The 22,910-nt window shown below is 39.5% G+C and overlaps 1 protein-coding gene across 2 annotated transcripts in view; it reads right to left on the bottom strand.

The window, feature by feature from the left end:
* The window catches only part of CAP2 (cyclase associated actin cytoskeleton regulatory protein 2), a 67,246-nt gene that overhangs the window by 44,058 nt on the left and 278 nt on the right, over positions 1–22,910 (bottom strand). Inside the window, exons 1-3 of one of the 2 annotated variants that reach the window (XM_057424364.1) lie at positions 22,507–22,777; positions 11,638–11,762; positions 7,996–8,096 (exon numbers count right to left, since the gene is read on the bottom strand). In XM_057424364.1, the coding sequence (XP_057280347.1) occupies positions 7,996–8,096; positions 11,638–11,761 (225 nt within the window). In that variant the 5' untranslated portion in view covers position 11,762; positions 22,507–22,777. Of the gene's footprint in view, positions 1–7,995; positions 8,097–11,637; positions 11,763–22,506; positions 22,778–22,910 lie in introns of those variants that run through there. The other variant, XM_057424363.1, reaches the window with a different exon arrangement.

Below are 22,910 nucleotides of genomic sequence, written 5' to 3'. Positions count from 1 at the left end.
ATTGCCCACCTCAGTTTGTAAGTAGTCCCACTGTACCTCCCTGTAGGTAACTTGCACAGTACCAAAATCTGTCTCGAAACTTCACTTCCACTTTTTTTACCTCAGAAGAATCCCAGACCCTGACCAAAATGTGCTAACATGGAAGAAAATTTAAAGCTTAAAGATGACACATCTATAATGGTATTTAATGTTTCTTCTCATCTGAACCATGCTTTCCTTTTCAGGGATGCTAAACACCAAAAACCTACATTTCTGTGGAGAGGGGGCCTCAGCCTTTCTGAAAGGCAAAGTAGTTATCCTCGTGCACAGTGATGTGACTGAAGAGCAGAACTGACCTACAGTGGGTTTTTTTGAAACAGAACATGTATTAAAGCAACAAGAAAGAAATATTTAAGCCTCAAAAATGTACTTCAAAATCCTAAACCAATCTTTTTATTATAGCTTTGGGATTTAGAATAAAACAAACATTTAATCTTATGAAACAAGATAGCAAAAATTAAACTGCTTTGCTGTTCAGATTAGTTATATAAGTATATAATTCAATTTATGGATATCAGTAGATGAACATAAGTTAGCAGGGATAGGGATATAGTTTAAGCTATCCTAATGGGACTCTTCAACTTTCCAAAATCCAGCCATATTGATCATGCAATTCAGACTGGATGAAAAGAGGCAATACATGTTTGTGGCCACATTCTACCCCAATCACTCCTGACAGCACTCCCAGCTTATTTAAAACAACATTCAAACTGCACACTGGTTTCCCTTGTGGCTTAATTCTCATTATTCACTGAACTCCTTTTTAACTAGAAACTGACTGAAGAGCCAGATTCTGAGCTCATTGTTTGTTTTTTTTTGCTGACTACAATGAACAGCCTTCTCAGTTTCCAAGCCCAGCATTTCTATACACTCAAACCAGCTGCAACCACCAACTAGCAAAATAAAAGCAGGTCAGGAATGGGGAGGCAGGATGAGTGAAAAGAGTGTGCATGTGCTTTTCAGAAAGAATGAGACTGAAATTAATAAAAGGCTTTCTCATAATAGGTAACAATAAATGCCATCAATGAAGCATGGGAGATGTGTCCCCCAAACATAGAAAAATGTAATAAAAAGTCAATGAATGTGTATTTCTCATCTTGGAATAAATGGATTTAAGTAGTGTTACCACTCCAACTTGAAAAATCGTAATTCTTCACAAGAGAAATAAGAACCATGAGGACTGATGCCAGTAAAAAGGGAGTTTTCAGTAATACGAGGTTCATGCTGTTGATAAAAACAGGGATACTGCCTGACTGCTCCTCCATCTTGGTTTTCCTGATGAATCAAGATAGTTTAACTTGCCAGTGGTTTACTGGAAATTACTGTTTTGAGAACCACAGAGCTCACTGCTCTAAGGTAGAGTGCCCGAGATGATTGCCACCTATGCCCTCTCAGTCCTGGGCTGCTTTGAATCAGAAAGAAAAACAGAAGTCTGATTACCTTGTCAAGGCTTCCTCACGGACTCTGGATCTGTGCCAGCTCTATGTCTTCAATCCTTCCTAGTAAGTTCCTCCTGATTTTACCCTGGTCAAGTGTCCTACACAGTGACTTTGCAACAGGCTCACAGAGACACTCTCACACTGTACTTGTGGCTATGAGTGCAGCTGGTCCACACACCAAACCTACCTGTCATTTAGCTAGCTAATTTAGCCAAGGAATTTTATCATGTAACTTTTGGTTAAGCTGACACAGTGGTTTTCAACCTGTGGGACACTTATGCCTCTAAGTCCATACACTAGTTCTACTGGAAAACCAGTAAGAAAAACAGGTTTCCTGCCAACAGACTCAAATTTGGTCTTAAAGGACTTCAGTGAAAAATTTTTAGAGGACATCAAAATTAGCACAAGCTAGAGCATAGGATTAGTTCTGATTTAGACTTCAAATGGCCGGAAATATACTGTATGCCTTGAGTAATGGCTCCAATAATTAATTAAATTAATTAATTAGAAAAACATGAACCTTCAGTCTAGCCGGAACACTTGAATATTATTCTGAATTCATCTGGTCAATTAAAGAGCCCTTCACAATCAGAATTTTTTTCATATGAGAGAGTTATCTTTTAACATTTCCTTGGCAAACATGATGGAGTTTTCTTTGGTTTGCCATCTCATGTAAGGTTTCCCACTCAAACCATTCTGATAAAGTTTTTCTGGCATCCTTTGGAGATCAGAAAATCCCACTGTTCTGGGTAATCACATACAGATATAACCCCTGCTTTTAAGGGGCCAACAGTTTTAGACCCTTACCCAAAAAATGGTCCCTGATCAACTGCACTACTTTGAAATCACCTACTTAGGGGTTTAGTCAGGAACTACTCCATATGCAAAGAAGCCCCATGAAAACCAGTTATGAAGAACTGTTGACAGCCTTGGCTTATTGTGTTTCTGATTTCTTATGTTTCTGACTGAGGAAATGCCATATGGAACGTTTTCATTACATATTACCACCTTCACCCACTTCTTAGAATGGTTGCTTAGGGTTGGAAAGACCTGAAGACAATCTAGTTCCAATCCCCCTTCCATGGGCAGGGACACCTCACACTAGACCACGCCGCCCAAGGCTCTGTCCAACCTGGCCTTGAACACTGCCAGTGTTGGAGCATTTACTACTTCTTTGAGCAGCCTGTTCCAGTGCCTCACCACCCCTACAGTAAAGAACTTCCTCCTTATATCTAACCTGAATTTCCCCTGTTTAAGTCTGGACTCATTACCCCTTGTCCTATTGCTACAGTCCCTCTCAGGTATCCTTGTAGGCCCCCTTCAGATATTGGAAGGCTGCTGTGAGGTCTCCATGCAGCCCACTCCACCCCTAAATTTACAGGTGCATGTTTCTTATGCTAGCAATACACAACTAAATGGCCAGTAATGGCCACCGTCTCATGTATTTATTTTTCAATAGAGTCTGTTTTACTTTTGTGTCTTCCTTTCCTTTTTAAATAAGAAGACAACCAAGTGTTATTTACTGCAATGTCAGTGTCAAGAAACTAACAGCTTGATCCAGCTCCCATCAAAATTAATGGAAAAACTCACACTCTTTCAGGGGATGTTTGTCTAGACTCACGATGGACAGGTTCATGTTTATGCTCTGGAGCCATCTTATTCCCAGGTGTCTTACAGTCTGAGAGGTGTAATCACATCTGCACACCACTGCCCCTGACCCAATAAATCCAGCTCGTTTTGAAAGCCAGATCCAATGCCCAGGCCACAAGTGAAGCCATCCTTAGGAACAGAATACCTTTTTTCTGGATTAGCCACTTGGCTACATTGTGTATATTGCATTTCCATCTTTCTTGTCATACTAAAGTGAACATTCTTTATTGCTTATGTTGGGACGTATACATACACAGCGTAAGAAATCTAGCTCAATTAGCATTAGAAAATAAACTTTAATGTTGACAGATTTCCAAGGTTGCTTTTCTGGTTGATGACTTTTATTTTTTTTTACTTTTGGTGGATAGCAGTACCATTTTTTCCACTCAGTCTCTTTCTTTCAGCTGAGTGTACCTTGTACGCTGTAAAAAATCTCTGTCTTTTTATTCTTTTTTATGTATTCTGTTTTTTTCCCAGTCCTGTAGCAGCTACTTGGTTGGGTGTTTATTTCACGTAGCAGAAAATACCTACCACAGAAATGCAAAGGCATCCTGACAGCAAGTTTGTCTTTGGGCATGTTGACATCATCCTCCTTTCTGAGCTCTAATTCAACTTTCAACACAATGCCTAAAACTGCAGAGCCTCTGGGCACAAAAGATGAACACGAGAGTACACTTGTGCATTCTGTTGCCCTGTAAGCAAATTGCCTTGTTAATGAGGAATCAGTGAAATAATGGGTTTGATAGTCTGGGTTTAGATTAGCTAAGAGAAAGTGCAAAAATGTTTTTTTGTATATCACAGGCAGCAGCACATCCTGTTCAACATTCAGTGCTATGAAAGTCATTGATTAATTCTTCAACCTCTCTCACAGGAAAAGACAAGATACAGCTATTTCATATGTAGTAACTACTCTTTAAAAAAAATGAGGAAGCTAGGATTTTTTAAGTTCACTGGGGGTTGGAACTAGATGATCTTAATGTCCTTTCCAACCCTAACTATTCTATGATTCTATGATAGGCCAAACCACAGCTGCACTTTACAAAGTGCATATATACCTCATAAAAGATAACTCCTGCTTTCAGCTTATTGTATTTACACAGCCTGTGCCTGGAAGGAGGAGAATGCCATTGCTTTCATGTAATAAAGAAAAGAAACTCTGGGTATGTACATATGACCAACATCTGTGGGGTGAACATTGCTTCCCCTGCTCATGATGACAACAAGTCATTGCACACACAGACAGAAACCCTGCAGACTAGATAATGTACTGTGAATTGCTGCTCCATGCTATCTTGTTCATGTAGTCATACATGTAATGAATTGTATCTGAAGTCTCTTCCAATAAGGAGAATGCTCCAAGCTGGTTGCTGTCTGAGTTCTGCATTTCAGCAGCTGGAAGCTGATGGAAAAGAGGAGGTAAAAGGCATCCATATTTCTATAGTTTTCCTTTCCAAGCTAAATAGCTTGGATGAGAGAAGAGGATAACATCACTGAATCACTCAGACAATCCGATCTTTCAGCTAATCGTGTTGGGAGGTTAAAAGATTTTTACAAATAAACAATTAAAAAAAGGCAAGCATCAGCTTATGTGTTTAACAGGAAGGCTGTAATTATGCTGTGTTCTGTACCACATGCAATACTAAAATACTGAAGTTTTACGTTATCTGTCCTTCTTTTGTAGAACTCGTACATTCTCTTCTTATCATAATGTCCCATCTGGTACGTTACTCAAAGTCGAGCCTAAGTATTCTACCACTTGAGATATCACATAAACAAAAACAATGTGAAGCAGCTCACAATAAACACATCACAAAAACCTGCTTCTTGGCCTTCTAAAATCTTGCTGGCTCTGCTTTGACAGGGCAAAGAGCCCATCAAAACTGCTTGACCAGCTTCCTCACAATCTGAAGGCAGACTGTGTCTCCCACAGACTTTGTCATCCTCAGCCCATTTTTTGTAGTGGCAGATGCATCAGGGCAAAGCGATGGGACTCATGTCTCTCTGATGCAGCAATCACCCACTGCTGTTCTATCAGCTGGGCATAAGAGAACTGCCTATGCTGTAGACCCACAGTCTGGTTTGCAGTCTTTTTGAATTTCCTTCATTCTGACAGAAGAATGGTTCAGTGTTGGCACACATGGTGAGCCTGCTTCAGGGCTGTTATAACCTGTAATAGTTGGTGACAGCATCCAAGACACTGGTATGTCAGGCCAAAGACAGCTGGCTGGCAGCAGTCCTCACTCTTTCACTGACTTCACATGCTCTATAGTTATGATATAGACAGCAGAAAGTGGTTTGAAAACCCTCATGTGAGACACATTAAATCTGTGTCTGCAGTGGACTTTGTATTTAGCACAAACATGCATATAATCACCAGATTTTTATTCCAGAATGACAGGACAGGAAAAGGACCTCTCTCAGCTGTTTAGGATAATTTGTTTTAAATAGACTAAGTAAAAACCCTAACCATTCTCTCTGTCTGTCTTTTAAAAGTGGTTAGTTTCTTTAATGCAGTTGACTTTAGAGATTCACCACTGCATGTACTGTAATTTGAATGAAAAATATGCTGCTCTCAAGATTGAGTCTAAGCAGAACTCCTTTTTGATAAACTAATCTTTGTAAAATCCACTGTTCTCTTTGTTTAACAAAGTCAGGAGCTAGCTATTAGTTCTTTTATATATATATATTTTTAATATATTTTATTCTCTTTAAATAGACTATTCAGAGTACAGCATGCTGAAAAGTAGGAATGGGGCACCTCAGCAGCTATTTGTTATGGCTGTACTCTTCCTTTCACCAGAAACACAAACCACACAATCATTACAGCAATCAGCATGAAACACATCAGGTTAAATCCCTCATTTCTTTAGCATAATATGAAGTCTCTCTTTCTCTCATATTACCCTTCTGCCCAGTCAGGTATGTGAGGTTTTTCTAGGCAACAGGTGTTTTCTGAAATAAAATACAACCTTCCCCTTCAGCTCATTACGCGAAAGAGGCAGCAGCTGCAAGTATAATGCTGAGGACACATGGTCTGTAAGACACCCAGAATAAAAATACTCCTTGTTCCACTTGTTAAGGTAAAGCACAGATGTTGCTTCCGTGATAAGCATGAGCATAAGGCAACCACAGTCTGCTTCATGTTGTAAACTCAGAATCTAGGATTTCAGAATATTGAGAAGGCTGCAATCCAGAATCACCAGTTTCTTTATGTAAGGAAAAGTTGTTCATGTCTAAGCTCACAGTCCTAACAAATACTCCTTATCACAGTTTGCGTTACACTATCAACAATATGCTAGGGACTATCCACGGACTTGGCAGATAAATTATTAATCATCTTTTATATTGACTCAATTGTATCAGAGAGTGGTAAATGCATAAATTAATACATTTACTGATTTAAATATTTACAGATAGTGTATATGTAAAAGGTTTCAGTCATTTAGAATGTTAAATGCAACTTTTGTCCCTGCTTAGTGTTAGTACTAAGGCCATTTCTGTATCTCTCAGATCTAGAGTGTTGAGAAGTCAGCTGCAAAACAGCGGTGTCTAATGAATATAATGACCGAAGCTAGAACTGATGCTTTCCAGGGAGCAATTCTCTGCTCAGTTAGGTTGATAATTGACAACCTCCACCCCCATTTATTGATTTATCTGTAAGAACAAAGTACATACATTGTAGCTTATGGTATAACTGGTAAGGTAAAAAGGCTTTTTCTAATAAAAAGGAAGTGCAGCATTTCCTTAGAAACAGAAAGATCCTCTATTATTGCCTGATCTTTTCACCTCCTACTTTTCTAGGCCTAACTCGGTCAGAAACTCTAGCCAACTAACAAGAACATATAACACCACAGAGAAAACACAGTTCACAGAATAATTCCAGAGCTCTTGCTCTGTGAGCAGACTGGTTACTTTGGCTGTCTTGCAAAATATTTATGCTGGCCTTGCAGCATAAGTCCCAGAAGCTTGTAGGACTGCATGGTTTTCTGACTACAGCATTTGTTATGCAGAGTAGCAGCTGCAATGAACTGGGAAATCTACACACAGAGAAAGGCCCAACAGCATCTACTAGAAAAAAATAAAAGCTTCATACTCCTTCAGATCCAGGTCAGACTGATCCTGGCTCTTTCATGTCTGTTTCGCTTGCAAAACTGATATTGGTAAGCTATTGGTAAGACAAGTCCATCCCTTATCATTCTATCCCACCAGTTTTAGAGAAGACAGGTTTAAAAAATAAAATGAAATAAACAAGCTCTGATCACAAGATATTATAAGGTTGCAAAGTAATTTCATCAAGAAAATGATATCATAGTACTTCCTTGCTGTGACATACATGGTAAAAAAGGGTGTCATTTAAATATGCAACCTAATAAATTTTTAGTTTGATATATTGTTCTGAATGAAAGAGATGTAATAAAAACAATCAAAAGAATAAAATATCTACATTAATTGGTATGATGATAACATATGCCTAGAAGACAACCATAAGAAGTTAGCACTGCTCAGACCCACCTATTGTTTGCTACTCATTTGACTTGTGTTTTTAATTGTGTTCCTGTCCTGCAAAGGGCTCAGCAGCCAATAGGTCAATTCAAATCTCTTGTGACTGAGAATGTTTATATATTTTGTGTACTATGGTCTTCAGCCTTTGAAGGGGAGCAGTCTCTTCTTATGGATCCATACAGCCTTTTGCCCTTCCTGAACCAGCTGTCATCAGTGTGTTATGCCAGGTTATTACTACTACAAGAACTAATAATTCAGAGTACCACTGTTAGGATTCTGCTCTACCCAGCAGTCAAGGCTGATCACACAGATTCCAAGACTTGTATGCTTACATCACAGGGAGAAAATCTCAGTAAATACTCACATGTGTCTTCACATCACCTTCAAGAATCTTGCTGTACCTGAGAAAATCGGCAACACTTCCATTCAGCAGCCTATCAAAGGCTTCAACATATGGTGCTAGGCCTGTAGGAGAAGAGCATTCCATTATAATGGGTTCATAAAGTACACAATGCATAGGACATTCTTTTGTAGCAGATGGTGGAGAAATACCATAGAAGCAGGGGAAATTGCTGTAACTTAATTTCTGCCATACTCATTGATTTGTGACATTAGCAAAATAGGAGGTATAATGAATTTTTCCTGGCTAGAAAAAAAAGCCCTGCTCTTGGTAGAGCTTGGCTAGGAACATGAAGAGAATTTAGTCTGCATACAGTAATGGGAAGTCTCTTTTGTCTTACAATAACAGGCACAAAAATAAGTATTTCTCAGGCCTTCAAAGATCCAGTGGTCTGATAAGCACGACACTCTTAACAAAACTCTGCTGTTGCATATAAAACAAGTTTTATCTCCTAAAAAGAATCTACACTGAACAACCCACCCATTCCTGAAGATCTTTGCACTGTTTGGTGAGTTTTAGTAGGAAGCAATTCCATTTCCAGTTAGATAAAAACCTTTAAAATAGGCTGACAGCGGATTTATGTAGTTAAATGTGGATTTGTGACCTCCTTACTTTGTTGTCTGACCTTGCAAAACTACCACTGGATAAAGAGAGCTCAAATGAGTCCTCTAGATGACACATCCCATTGACTAGGTATGCTATATATTCTATCAGAGGAATAAAAATGCTTTTTTCTCTATGGTATACTGAGCAGTTCCCTGACAAAGTGGACAATCAGTTTCTTACGCACCTGGCTTTTAAAAGGCTTCATGTGATACCTTTTAAGGCAGCAAAAATAATCTTCCCTTGGATGCTTTCCAGCCCCCCTTTACTCCCTGACATACCCTTATGTCTTGTCTATGCCTCAGAGCCTTTGCTAGGTCCAGCATGATCAATGCACATGTGAATTTATGGCATCTGTAGGATCTGAGAAATCAAGGTTAAAATTCTTCCCAGCCTCTCTCCCTCATTAATGAAGCTTGGAGATTGCTCTGAAGAGGTACCAGGCTTTCCCCAGAGAGTCTGCTTTAACTTTTTGGCACTACATAACAATTGCGTCCAAGTTCATAATTTTGAAAGCCCTCTTTATTCCACAAGACTCATCTGGCTCCTCGACAGAAAAAAGAAAGGCTCTGGCAATTGGATTTTGCAATGGCCTGTGTGAAAAAAAATGTAGTTAGTCAGCTAGGCGGGATTTCAAGGCTCCTTTTGTTTTCTTGATGTCACCTTCAATTCTGAGGAATTTCTGGGCTTTCTTCCATATTAAATGTTTGTGTGTAAAACCCTCAAATGACCTAGTGTACAAAAGGTTTTAGCTGTGGAGATGCTTTCCAAAGCCTGTTTATGTTCTTTGTCAAAATCTGTGTGTCTCCAAGAGAATCACTGTAATCTTTTACTTTAGAGCTGAATTTTAAATAGCAGTTCACTAAATGGCAATTTTCCTATGCAAAACTAGAAAGCAACTATGCTATTTCTTACTATTCAATACAGCTAACTTCCAGGAGCACTTACTAGAATTTGCTGTGGGCTGTGCACAGCAATTGAATGATTTGTTTGCAATCCTGCCTTTGCAATACCATTTAGGAAAACAGTAAAGGTACAGTTCTCCCAATAATTAATTCTATGTTAATTCAATAATAATTCTAATTATGGGATGATCTTTTAGGAGAGGGGCTTGTGGTAGAAGAAAGCAATGTATCTCCATTTCCACTAAAGACTTAAAAGAGGTCACACTCTGGCTGAGTGTCAGTTTTAAAGGAGAAGAAGAGACCTGTTCTGTAAGACTGTCAACTCTGCAGTTGCTGTGGATGTTACGTGAACCTCTTCAGAGGCACAGTAACACAGGCATACAGACTGATATTTGTGGCACTATATGTGTATCCGTGGCCCAAACCAAAGAAACAATACAGTCTTTCCTGACTGCATCAGCAAATCTAATTCCAGAGTCCCTGTGTGAGACAGCTCTGCCTGGAGATACGGTGCAGGATGGCAAGTGCATCATGGTGCTGCTCATCTCAGCTTCTTACTGCTGTCTCTCAGTGGGTGTGTTTTAAAATCTCACTCCAGCAAGGTTTGTCAGGTGGTTTCTTCTAAGGAGCTGCTGGGGTTTTAAGGCTCTGATTCCCTGTGGGGTGGATCTTTTCACCTGACTGAGCTTGTAGGTTAGGCCAAGGATATAGCAATTTTCATTGAAGTACCTCACATGAAGAGTTCATCTCCTGTTCTAAAAGCAACCCTGGCTCTGCAGTACTGGGCTCTGGATTAAGAGAAACGCACCTAAATGGATTCATTATAGGACTGAAGCCTGCATTTTTACAAAATGTATATTTCCTAGTGGCGATTGATTTAATTGTCAGTTTGTACATGGATCATGTCTCCTCATGACTTTGCTATGGTTTGCTATCTGTCTAGGTCTTCTCTGGACTGTAAGCATTTTATTACTGAAGTTAAATCATGTGCTATGGAAGCCCACTGGAAGATGCTCCCTTCCTGCCACAGACACATGCTGCTTTCAGCCAGCTGCTCTACAGCAGGTGCCAGTGTATAGGCATATGGTAAACATGACTTTGGGGAAGGTTCCTCACATGTGTTGTTGGGTAAGGGCTGGCATACAAGGACAATAAAGCTGCTGACATTACTGACTTGCTTCTGTGTCAGTATGTGAGCTGCCTGCATTTTCTGCTTGTTCTGCAGCTTCTGTACAGCAACTGAGCCCATGCTGGGATGTGCTGTTCTCTGGAGAATGCAGGAAGGGCCAAGGAATACAGAAAGCAAAGGACATGAATCTAATAAAGGGATATATGCTGGAGTTCTGGGTGAACAAGCTCTGGAGAAAAGAGAGGGCACTCTATGGAATCAACATTGTAACTGCCATGTTTCTAAGGTTATTTACCCTGTAAATTTCAGGAACGACAAATGAAGGAGTGAAAAAAAAATGATTTGGTATGTGATGTAAATAAATGAAGATAGACTTGTTTGGTGTATTCTCCAATGTGGAGATCCACTTGAGAAAGGAAAAGCTCAAGAGATAACAATATAAGGCCATGGATTTGTGGCAGCCATTAATGAGTAAATGCTTAATGAACAAACTCAGATTTGATTACGGATATTAAACAATTCAGTGAAGTGGGTCCACAGTGAGAAATTCAGGGAGCTGGCAAACAAACTCAATGTTTATATAGGTGACTTTTTTGGGAATACTTATGCTGTAAATGTTGGGGATATCTCATTTATTCTGCTAATTTGGCTCAAGCAGACATTTTCATCTGGTAAATTATCTACGACAATATAAATGCCAAAATGGAAAGAGTGATAAAGCTTGAAATATGGACAGTATATTTTAGAGACTAGTCAAATCTTGAGTTTTCTATGCTATATTAATTTGGAATTATGCATACACCTAAGCTTGTCACATTAGTTTTCTAAATTCATTTTTAAAATAATACTTTCTTTTGACACCAAATTTGTAAGGGGTGGGATTACACTTCTTCTTAGAAGACAAACATATGTGCTACTTGCGATTTTTTGATAACAGAGAGATGGTACTTCAAAAAAACCCAGACTTACTTCCATTGACTCCATTAATGGCATCACACTCCATTCCACCAGATCCATGTGAGTCTGAAAATAATGATTCAAGTCGAGTCACTGCTTTCTCCAGTCTCTCCATCAAACCATGAGTCTCTGCCATTCTGAAAAAAACATCATTAAGGATAAAAACAGTGTTAGGTGCCTCCGAGTAAAGCCAATGCTTTACCTCACGCTACAGTTCTGTTCACCTTGGGGCTTTATCAGCTTTTATGATAAAACTTGTGTCCTTGAAATACTGTCTTTCTGGCATATAAGCAGCTGCAGTAAAGCAGCTGACATATGCTAACTTGCTTTGTCAAAAGGGCATATGATCAGCACTCAACCCTTGTTTTTCATTGTAAACTGCAGATTCAAAACACTGCTAGCATAGCTTTGACAGTCTATATGTGGACAACTTATGACAAATAAATTGTCTGTGTATGCTCCCGATCAGATATTGAGATGACTGAAATATTTATAAACGTAACTGGTAAAAACTTATGTCTGTAGTGATTTGCATCAGCCATTTACAGGGGGAAAAATATAGACTCCGTTAATTCTTGACTGAAAGCCAGACTTTCAATGTATTCTTCCTGATTTCTTAAAAGATACTTTCTGAAATTTGCCTCAGTCTTTTATGCTTTGTAGTAAGAATCCCACAAGAAGCCAAGGTGGTTTTCTGTTTATTCTGATATGATTTCCCATCACTTCATTTTTTTCTAAGGAAAGTACCTGACATGAATCAGTGTTTCCCAAGGTTTTTAAATCATGCAATAATGACCTTTTGGAAAGAAAAAAAATAATCAGTACAGTACTGCTACAGTGCTTTTGATTTAAAATTAAACAGAAATTAGGTTAAACTTTTAGCAACTCACACATTACTTTCTTTGCCCACAATGTGATTATCTGCTCTCTTATATGTGAGGAAGTGTAGGCATTGACATTTTTGAATACTGGCCAATGCCTCAGGGAACACAGTGCTATCTATATACACCTCAGACTGAGAAGTGGTTATATAAGCAAAGACAAAGCTATGTTTAAATCCCTGATAAGTTTAACATACATGTTCCTTACTTCAGGTTGTGAGTGTTTTATTCTGCTAAGTGACATACAGTAAGAAGGGGCGCGGGGGGGATGATTTATGGCTCTTGGTTAACATGATCCTTGTGAACATCTCCAGCTCAGTTCCCACACCAGACTACATCCCCTGCCCAGCACTGGGGTGTGGGGGCAATGGAGCAACTTGCATCCCCAGCAGAGGCAAGCAAGTAGTGGAGTCCCTGCCCACAAGATATTGATTGCAGTATGGCTTGTAGACTAGAAAAGCTAAGCGTACCTGGAATACATGTGTAAATTCATAAACTATCCTGCTAAAAGTGCTAGTATCGCAGAGATACCAAAGCATAATAGTAGATTCCAACAAACCGAGCAATACTGGCAACCAAAACAAACATTGCGCCTCAGTGTCCCCATGTTCAGGGGAGAATCATAGAATCAATCATAGAATAGTTAGGGTTGGAAAGGACGTTAAGATTATCTACTTCCTAAGTATTATAATTAAAAAGTAAAGTAATGTGAAAAGAAAGGGGTTTATTTACAGATTAGTATTAATAAATCTTATGCATAAAAATAATAATAGTAATTTTATTTTTGATATGTACATGTGAGAAAAGATTAGCTACTAGGACTGTGGAAACACATGCAGAGCTCTTGCGCTGAGTCATGCTGCCTGTCAAACAAGGTGGGACCTTCAGACTTCACCCTATAAATATAATGAGGTTTGTGTTTGACCTAAAAGTGAAGCAGAAGATTTTAGTGAGAAACCCTTTGGAGAACCATTCTCATGAGAAAGCCTTTATCTGGAATTTATGGGGTTTTCCTATTTACATTAAACAAAAAACAAACCCACAAAAGAGGATGACATCAGACAGTGGGCATATAAACACTCAAAATTGAGAGGGGCTCTCAACATTATTCGGCTTGAAAAATCAATGATTTTTCTTTTTTTCTTTTCTTTTTTTCTTCAGAAAAAGCCCTGAACTTGTAAGTAACTTCGTAAGTACAAACATCTTGGCAGGAACGAGATGAGGGTTTCAGGAGAACTTCTGAAATGTTTAAAGTTTTGTGAGAATACTAAACCTTTTTCTTAAAACAATGCACTGCTAATCCTCAGAACTATTATGGACACATTCTTTTCAACATTTTACCCTGCTACATAAAAACCTAAAATGGTATCTGGTTTAAGACTTATGTTTTAAACCAGTCTAAAGTCAGGCTAGTCTAACACAGCATACTAACAGTCAACTCATTTCATCAGTATATACATGTGTATTTCCAGCATAGTTCCTGTTCCTGTCTTTATGTGAAGATACAGTCTGATAGACTTTTTTTTCACCTGCCTCAAAATTTTCCTTGATGGCATATACAAATTTCTTTGGAAGACCTGTTCCTTTTTGATTCTTCAGCCTGATTTTGCCTGTGGAAGGACCCAACTGTTTGATTAAAAACCCACTGTGTTTGACTGCACACGCTTGAAGGGTCTGAGGAATCTCACAAATGAAGACATGTAATTCTACCCAACAAACTACCCTCTGCAAAATGACAAGAATATGGATTACAGTGTCAATAGCTCAAAGGAATAAGCCAACTCAATAACCCTATGGACTTTTTACACAACTCGTGCCAGTTGCACCATAGTGTTTTGCTCACTGTATTCTTCACAGCTGTATTCTGTTTCCATTAACTGGAGAACTACAATGTTATTCTTCCAAAAGCAGGGATCACCAGCAAGGCAGTCACAAAATAATATATTGTTATAATCTTTTTAGACAGAAGTAGGAATCATTTTTACCATAAAATTAGGGCTGCCAGGAGTGTATTGTTTTTATAAGGAATTTTGTACTTAAAAACCCCTCAAACATTATGTTTACACTGAACATACCTTTTTATTTGTGTACTTATATATTCACAACTAAATGGTATTTGCATCTATACTTTTATATATGCATGTACGTAAGTACACACATAGGTATCCCTGTCATATATGAATAAAGTGCAAGTATACTTTTGCCATTACTGTATATAACACTACAAGAGCAAATCACTTGTACATGTAATAACCTTACATTTACACTTTGCTTTACCATCAATTGCCTATCATACAAATAAGACTGGAATTAATGCTACTGTTCTGAGGACTCCACTAACAACTCTCTTCATCCATTCTTAATCTAAACATTGACAACTTTGCCTATATTTAGGGATTCATATATTTGGCTCATATTATGACAACTTTCAGTATTTTCTTGGCCTGTATTCAGCTGTGCCTCTGATTACTTATAATTCCACACTGCACTCTGCGTGGTCACACTGACACCACAAAGCCACCGCTTAAAAGGAGTCAGAACACAAATGGTACAGCTTGACTGTGAGAAGATCCTGCCTGTGTGATATAGTATCAGAGCTCATAATATAAATAAATAATAAAACTGGGCTACTTACAGAGCCAAATAAAACCTGTGTCAATGAAAAGTAAAGGGGATGTAAATACATCTATGGGATGCTTCTGCTCCCATAGAACACATTTTTACATCAAGATAGATTCTCTACCTCATTTCTACTGGGGTTTTAATTAAAGCTTTGATCTCAAAGTGGATTATTTGGGTTAATCATGTATCTTTCCTAGAGCTGATGCTCACCACCTATAAGGAGTTAAAAACAATAGTGCTTCAACTCCCATATAATCCTGTATTCAGCTGCTTTCTTGGTGGGGAAGTATGCTGTCCTTCATTGACAATGAAGCCAACTGAGAGCCAGGAAAGGTGTTAACCCACATCTACTGACAATCATTTAAAAGCTGACATTGTTAGCAGTCTCTTGTGAACAAAAAATAAGAGGGAGGATCCACAGATCTGCTCTGCTTACTGTTGGTGATATCTTTTTGGGGAGTGTTAAAGGTATGTGGTAATTCTACCATCTGTTGTTTCTTTCCCAAAAGCTGTGAAGCCAAAATCAGGTAGAACAAGGCATGCTGAAGACCAAAAGAAGATCTCTTTTTATAGACAGACCTTGGGAGATCACTGCTTTTCTCTCCAGCTCTCTCAAAGCATCTTTTATCTATTATCAAGGGGAAAAAAAAAACATTATCTACAGACTAAAATTCCCTGACATACTCATCCCAAACAGCAATCAAACTAGAAGCCAAAACACGGGTATTATTCCTGTTATCACTGAATGTGCCTTACAACAGAGGACCATATTGCTCCATCTCAAGAAGAAACAAGCTGTAACAAGCCCACAGGGAGAAGCCGCGCAGTAGCATAAGGGGAAAAAGTAAACACATGATAACTTACTAGGCATGTAAATATGGCAGTTTTGAACACAGGAATGCTGCCACCCTGTAAAGTGTGGTATTATTCTGACAAACATCAGCAAGAGATAGTATAAAGTTTGTTTTACTTCCTAGCACACTTTCAGTTTAGAAGAAAAAGCAGCAACTTGTTAGGGTTTTTTTTTTTATTCCCTGAGTACCAGTCCTTCCACATTCACCTAGCATCTGAAAAACTAAGCCACATCTCACTCACGCTCATCATCCTGACATTCTACAGGCCAGATTTTGCTTTTCATTTCCATGCCAAAAAAAGGGCAGATGCCTAAAACAGAATACAAGCAGCACTGTGGCATTTTAATTCTATCTAACATTCCTACACCACCTGGAAGATCATAGTCTGATTCAAAGTATGGCAGCTTGCATATGCGCTTTCTCTCCTAGTCTTTTAATAAATTGGTACTGAGATACAAAAATATACAAAAACCTTGATTGCCAGCTGGTACTATCAGAGAGCTAGTCATGAATGCTTTATAAATCCAAAGTACCGTGTCCTCTAAGAGTTCTTCTGTACAATATATAGCAGCATTTATCAAGGGGAAATTTATATGCATTCTTAAACATCCCCTCAAATTACAAAAGCATCTTATGGCACTTAAATTTCTGAAAAAGACACAGCCAGCTTGAGCCTGAAATGACTGGCTTTCTCATACCATCATTCAAACGTATGTATCAACTCCAACCTGTGTTGAGTGGGCAGTCTTTTTGCCACCTTTGGCATCAGACCCAAATTCCTGCTGCATACCATTCTGATCCAGACAGTGAAAACCCACTGGTTTGGAGCCTCATTCTCAGAGGAACTCCCATTTGGAGTTCTTCTTCCCAGGCAGAGCACAGAAGCAGTCAGGTACTGGCTGAGTGGTAACAAAGGGCCCCTGAAGTTATCCGGGTTATTACCATAAAAGATTTTGAGTGGAGAATGCAAAGCAAAGGAGTATTGGTTAGAAGAAAGCATGTGTTGGTAGACAGGCAGAAACATTACCTTGTATGGTTTATGGTTTGTTTCCCATTAGCTGTGTGGGAGGAATGTAAACAAAGGCTTGTCAAGCTGTTGTCAAATCGGATTAAAACACAAGACCTCTCAGTAAAGCTCTGTGAGAGGAGAATGATCCAGGGTTCAAAGCAGAGCCTCTGGTGACCTTTTTGTTCTTTTGTCCCCCCAAATCTGCTACAAGATCCTTTGGAAGCAATGCTGTTTTAAGTACATATTAAAAAAATACATTTTTTATCCTAGTAAAAGATAGTCTTGTATATCTAACAGTATTAAAACTTTGACATTTTTTTTCCCCTTATTTTGTCCAAATGCACATGTTATACCTGGAATAGCAAAAAGACAAAAATGTCAGTGTGACTTCTACTTTTTGTGGATGGGTGCACCATTTTGACTGATAGATTGGTTTGAAGTCTTCCTGGCTCTAGTATACTCCTTATAAAATATTTCTGTCTGTGGCTCAATGTGCATCCTACAACTACTGATATGCTGAGTTCTCTACTGCTGTGTATAAGAATGTGCTACCTAAATTACCTTGTCTGTGGACTTCACTCTTTGACATACCCTCTGTGTTTTTAAAGGGTTATTTTTTGTAAGCAAAAATATTTTTGTGTAGAAGAGGGAAAAGCAGGTTCATGTTGAACCTCCTCCATTTAACCTAAGTTTTTTCCTTTGTCTGGCTTTATGTTGTTAGTACCACAAAACATACTTTTCTGTTTGCACTCTGCTTCTCTCCCTCTCCCAGTAGTCAAGTTGCTGTCTACAAAAACGTGCAGGAAAGGAACGGAGGCATTTTTCTACCCCACTGTTTAAAAAACATTACATTTGTAAACATCACATTTGTAAACATTACATTTGTAAAATAGTCTCTATTTTGACAAGTACCCTTAAGACTGCCGACACATTTCAGATTTCTTATCACATCCCAGTTTAGTCCCATAATTATGGGTGAGCAACTGCATACATCAAGCTGTGTGTCTACAAGTGAATGTAATAATAGCACGGACTGTGGTAAGACCTCTCATAATTTAATAAGAATTATTTAGAATATGTAATATGTTCATGTATGTGCTTAGTATCTTCTGGAATATCAGTTCAGTTTCTAATTATGTGGAAGTTCTGTGAAGAGCTCCTATCCCTTGCTGAGTAATTTTAACTGTCTTATCAATTTTGTGATCACAAAGAACAAGTTCATCATTTAATGATGTACTGAAGCAGTCAAGACTTGACAGTCTGTATAAGGATGATTGACTTAAAATAACCAAAGCAACCCAGTTTCTAAGTACATTCTCTTATTCTTCTTATGCTTCCTTTTTATGTCACCATTGCTCATAGGCTTTTGTCTAGGTTTTATTCTCTTCTCTCCCTCCCTCCAATGTTCTCTCCAATCAACAGAAACATAATGTTCTTAGCCACCTCGTTTACTATGTATTAGTGTGGTATTCTTCATGTAATCAAGCATTCTAAAGGCCTTACAAGCCATTTAATTACCTGTCACAAGTCCAATTACTGTATGTAAGGACACTGCCTTGCTGAACCAACAAAATACTGCATGCAGGCATTGATTTTATTAGTGCTTCAGTTCAGTTCATAGTAACTGAACAGTAAGATTCTTTATGCTACAGTTCCAAGCAAACTGAATTTGCACTCTTTGAAAAAGAGTAAACTCCACAAAGTACAAACCCTTGTGGGGTTTCAGTACTTCCGGGATGTGAAAGGAGAAAAGCAAAGCAAAGGGAGAAGTTAAAACTAAGCAGAGAGTGCTGGAAGCTCTAAAAACACGAACTATGAAATGACTTCTGCAGGAAAGATGAGACTATTCAGTACCAAGGTTAGTAACGGTTTTGTTTGCATGGCCTTTCACACTTCCACACCCTCCTTCTCATGCATATCCAAATGACAACAAAGCCTGAATAGCTGTGCTCTGTTTCTCAGACAAGTTAGCTAGATGCACTCAGTGTCTGATGGTGTCAGGCTCTTCCTGCTCTTCCTGGCTTCCCTGATCAGCCTGTGGCCTCTCCTCCAGTATGGCAGCAGCCACTTTATTACTCCCTTTTCTCTGCAGCTCATTTGCAATCACAATCTTTTGCAATCACAAAAACTCAAGGCCTTTGGCCATCACCCATTTTAAAATTCAACCCACTGATTCCGCAATACGGCAACACTGCTAGCATTGCAATGAGATGTGCCTTTGCTTCTGATTCAGGATGAAATGGGCCACTTGCTACTAAAGAAGACCTATTTCCTGCTATAACCTGGTTACTACTTCAAAGTCCTGAGTTTTAATGATAACCCATGCAACCTTGCTCATTTACAAGATCTGAGACATTCAGCTCTTTATCCCTCCTCTGTTTCATTGTGAGGTATCGTGAAACCCAGAAAGCTCAAACTCGACCCATCCTAGATGCTTGTAAAGTTCGCCTTTGCTATGATGGTTGCTTTAGAGGACCCAGAGCGGTTAGGTGAATTACTCTGCTGTTTCTTCTCTCAAAACAATGCCAAATTACACACAGAAATGTAAATCATTCTTTGCATTCCTTCCAAAAAGCAGTTGAGTATTTAAACAAATACAAAACATAACATTAATGCATAAGATCTCAGCATGTCTTCTTGGAAAAATATGACACTATTCCATTATGTACTTGATCATTTACCTTTTTTTAAATATATGCTACAAAAGCATCAAGCCTTGATTCCCACCATACTACTACTAGCATACTACTACTGGTATTTTGAATTTTGCAAGCCATTTCTTTAGCTTGATGTTCTCTGAAAAATCACACTTCCCATTAGCATATACCCAGGAAAATAGTCTTAATGGGGCCTTTTTTAGTAACAAGTAGTCCCTGAAATTTGACATAGAATATGTTACATACGCAGGTGAAATGAAGAGTAGCTAGTATGTGTATGCACTAAGGCCATGTCTATGCCATAAAGTCTTGCTAAAATGGTGACAAAGATCACAGAGGTTCAAGATCAAGCACCAAAACCCATATTCTTGCTGAACTAGCTGAATTGGCATAATCTCTGTCATTTATGCAGCTGTGCTTATGTGTACTTTTGTCATTTCAGTGTGCACTGCTTAATAAAAGTGTTGATTCTGGTACAGTTCTAGCGGTGACATTCTGAAGAATAGCTTATAGTTCAAAGCATTTCTTATTTGAAGGGTCAGTAAACCACATCTGCCAAAATTACTCATTATTCAGAAATACTCAAGCAACTGGAGCTGATTCTGTACCTCAGCAAAATGACAAGTTCCCAACTGCTCCCACTATTGTAAAATACTCACTTAAAATTTAGAGAAAGGAATTAAAATTATTTATATATATTAGGGGTGCTTCATCAAGCAAAATCTTTTAACCAATTCATAACAAAACAGTTGTCTAAATAACTGTGATCATTTATATCTGATTTTTTGTAGGTGATGCTTTGGTTTTGCCCCAGTAAGCATGATAAGCACAGAATGCTCTCTTTCATGTAGTCAGATGTTCTATGGGGCAGCAACTGCAGCTATTAAGTTTGTTCCTGTTGCACATGATGTCAAAACTCATGCAAAACCACAAAGAATATTTAACATATTTGGCAGTTCACCATTTTTCTCTCTCGACTGCAAACCACTGGCAACGTTATTGTCGCTGACAAGCCAGACTGAAACATGGAAAGATTATGTGATTTGCTGCAGGTAACGTTGCAAGTCAATGTCAAAGCTGGCAGCTGAATACAATGCTAGTTTCCAGTCTTCCTTGCTGCACTCTGATTCTTTTCCAGTACCTACTAATTCAGATTCCTACGAATTTCAGTCCTGGGGGAATTTTCATTCCTTTTTTTTTTTTTCCCCTAACTTAGGGTTCCAAATATACTTTATACAGTTAATAAAAATTATGCAGTGGGATTAGAAAATCTATAAAGGGGTCTAATACATGTAAACTTTGTATCCTTGCTCCTTGTGGTATATCAAGAAGCACTCTTCTCTGCTAAAGTGAGTGCCATAGCTGACCAAGAATAATGAAAACATATAGATTAGTTCTGCCATAACAGTAAATAATGCACATCCTCTTCATTTTTATTTAATTAAGAAAACATATTTTATTAATTAAATTTGGAGCTGTGCCTGTCCACCTTCCACATCTGCGCAGCATTCATTTGAAGGGACGATGCAAATGAATCGTAAGAATATTCTGAAGACCGGCATTTTGGTTATGCCCAAGCCTTAAATGGGCCATACTGTTGTATGTACCTGGCTTTGCTACAGAAAGTGCAAACATGCTCAAAATAGGTGTTATGAAATCCTTGTGTTGAAAATGTAAAGCATCAGAAAAAAAGTTTATCATTTGCATAATAAGTAATTAAAAAGAAATGTTAGGATAAAATTTCCATAAAATTAGGATATCCAACTCGTAGTAATGTCTTAAGAGGCCAGCTTTGACCACTTTGCTACTCTAAATAGTTTGTAAAGTTGTATTTCTGAAGTAGGACTGGTTTTGTGATTCCAGTCTCCCAGAACAATGAAACAAGGTAGTCCAGGAACCACTGCCGCTTTTGCCTGGCTTAGAAATAAATTAATATAATTTGCAGTATTGATCCCAGCCAGCCCTCCTGCTAAGCAGACTCCTTCCCACTCTTTCCTAATGGACTAGCCTCCACTGGTGTTCTTCTGGAAAAAAAAAAAAAAAAAAAAAAAAAAAAAGAACATTTTCCATCATTGGAAAATAACCACATTTAGGTAATGCATATGAAGAATGCTTGCTTCCCCCAGTTGGTCTTTGTCTTTAAGACTGCCCCTATGCATTACAAAATCTGGATTTTACTTGATAAAAATCCTCCCAGTTGATGCTGTAATGCTAAGATACAGATCTATAGCAATGCCCCGTGCAAAGGACAGAGTTCACATTTTTAGGTGGGGTCACAAGTTCTCCTCAGCTTTGTGCTGGCTGTATCTCTGGGGGAATACCCCTTTCAGATGTCAAGTTATTGCAAAATGCAGCATCTCAGCTTCACAGTTCTTCATGTCTGCCTTCTTCTTGCCCCACTGAATGTCGCCTTGTGTTTGTAGAATCCCTTATATATTTGTATAAAAAGGTATATATTCTGTCCTCAGGTCTCCCGCCCAAGGATGCTGTTTAACTCTTCACTCTGGGCTAAACCCGTAGGCTCCTCAGTCACCTCCACCACAAACACACATACACGCACACCTCCGGCTCCGAGGGCGGGAGGAACCAAGGACTCTGAACCCAGCTGCCCACCAACCCTGCAGCTGCCTCCCTCAGAATTCTCCCTCAACCTCACGCTGATAAAGAGAGTTCAAGGTTGGCATCGCTTGACACCGCCAGGTCTGCATAAACAAACGGGGGGCATTCTTAATAACCTGTCGCAAAGCTGGGCTGCGGGAAGCAGGCCGGGGGCTGGGGCACAGTCCAAAGCACCCTCCGGGAACCGGGGACGGCTCCGTGGCAGAGGTCCGGGTTCAGTCCTAGAAAGGATCCCTCACCTGCTGTGTTATTTTGCTCGGGTTTCTCCCACCTCCGATTAATTCCTCCCCGCGGCTCTTGGCACGTATCACCCGGAGGGGCTGGGGCTGAGGCTCTCCAGGTGACAGGAGGGGAGCGGAAGGGAGGAGCGGGACTCGGGCCCTCAGCACGCCCGCGCCCGCGGGGCTCTGACCCACATAGCACCCAGAGCACTGGCGCTCGACCAGCCGCGCCGCCGCCCTGCAGCCCCGGCCCGAGCCCGCAGGCGTCACCTCACCACCACCCCCTCCCCAAGGTGTCCGCTATCGCTGCGGCCGGGCCCCGCCGCCCCACCACCAGCTCCAGCGCACCTCCTACCCCTACTGCGCCGCGTCGGGCCCGCCCCAGCCTGCCGGGGCCAGAGGGGTCGGGCCGCTCCCCGCAT

This window comes from Pezoporus wallicus, unplaced genomic scaffold, assembly GCF_028554395.1.
Source record: "Pezoporus wallicus isolate ANWC-B61680 ecotype Strahan unplaced genomic scaffold, APGP_CSIRO_Pwel_v1 contig_5485, whole genome shotgun sequence".
Lineage (NCBI taxonomy): Eukaryota > Metazoa > Chordata > Aves > Psittaciformes > Psittacidae > Pezoporus > Pezoporus wallicus.
Note: the sequence above shows the minus strand (reverse complement) of the source record. Positions and strands in the feature narration are given on the sequence as shown.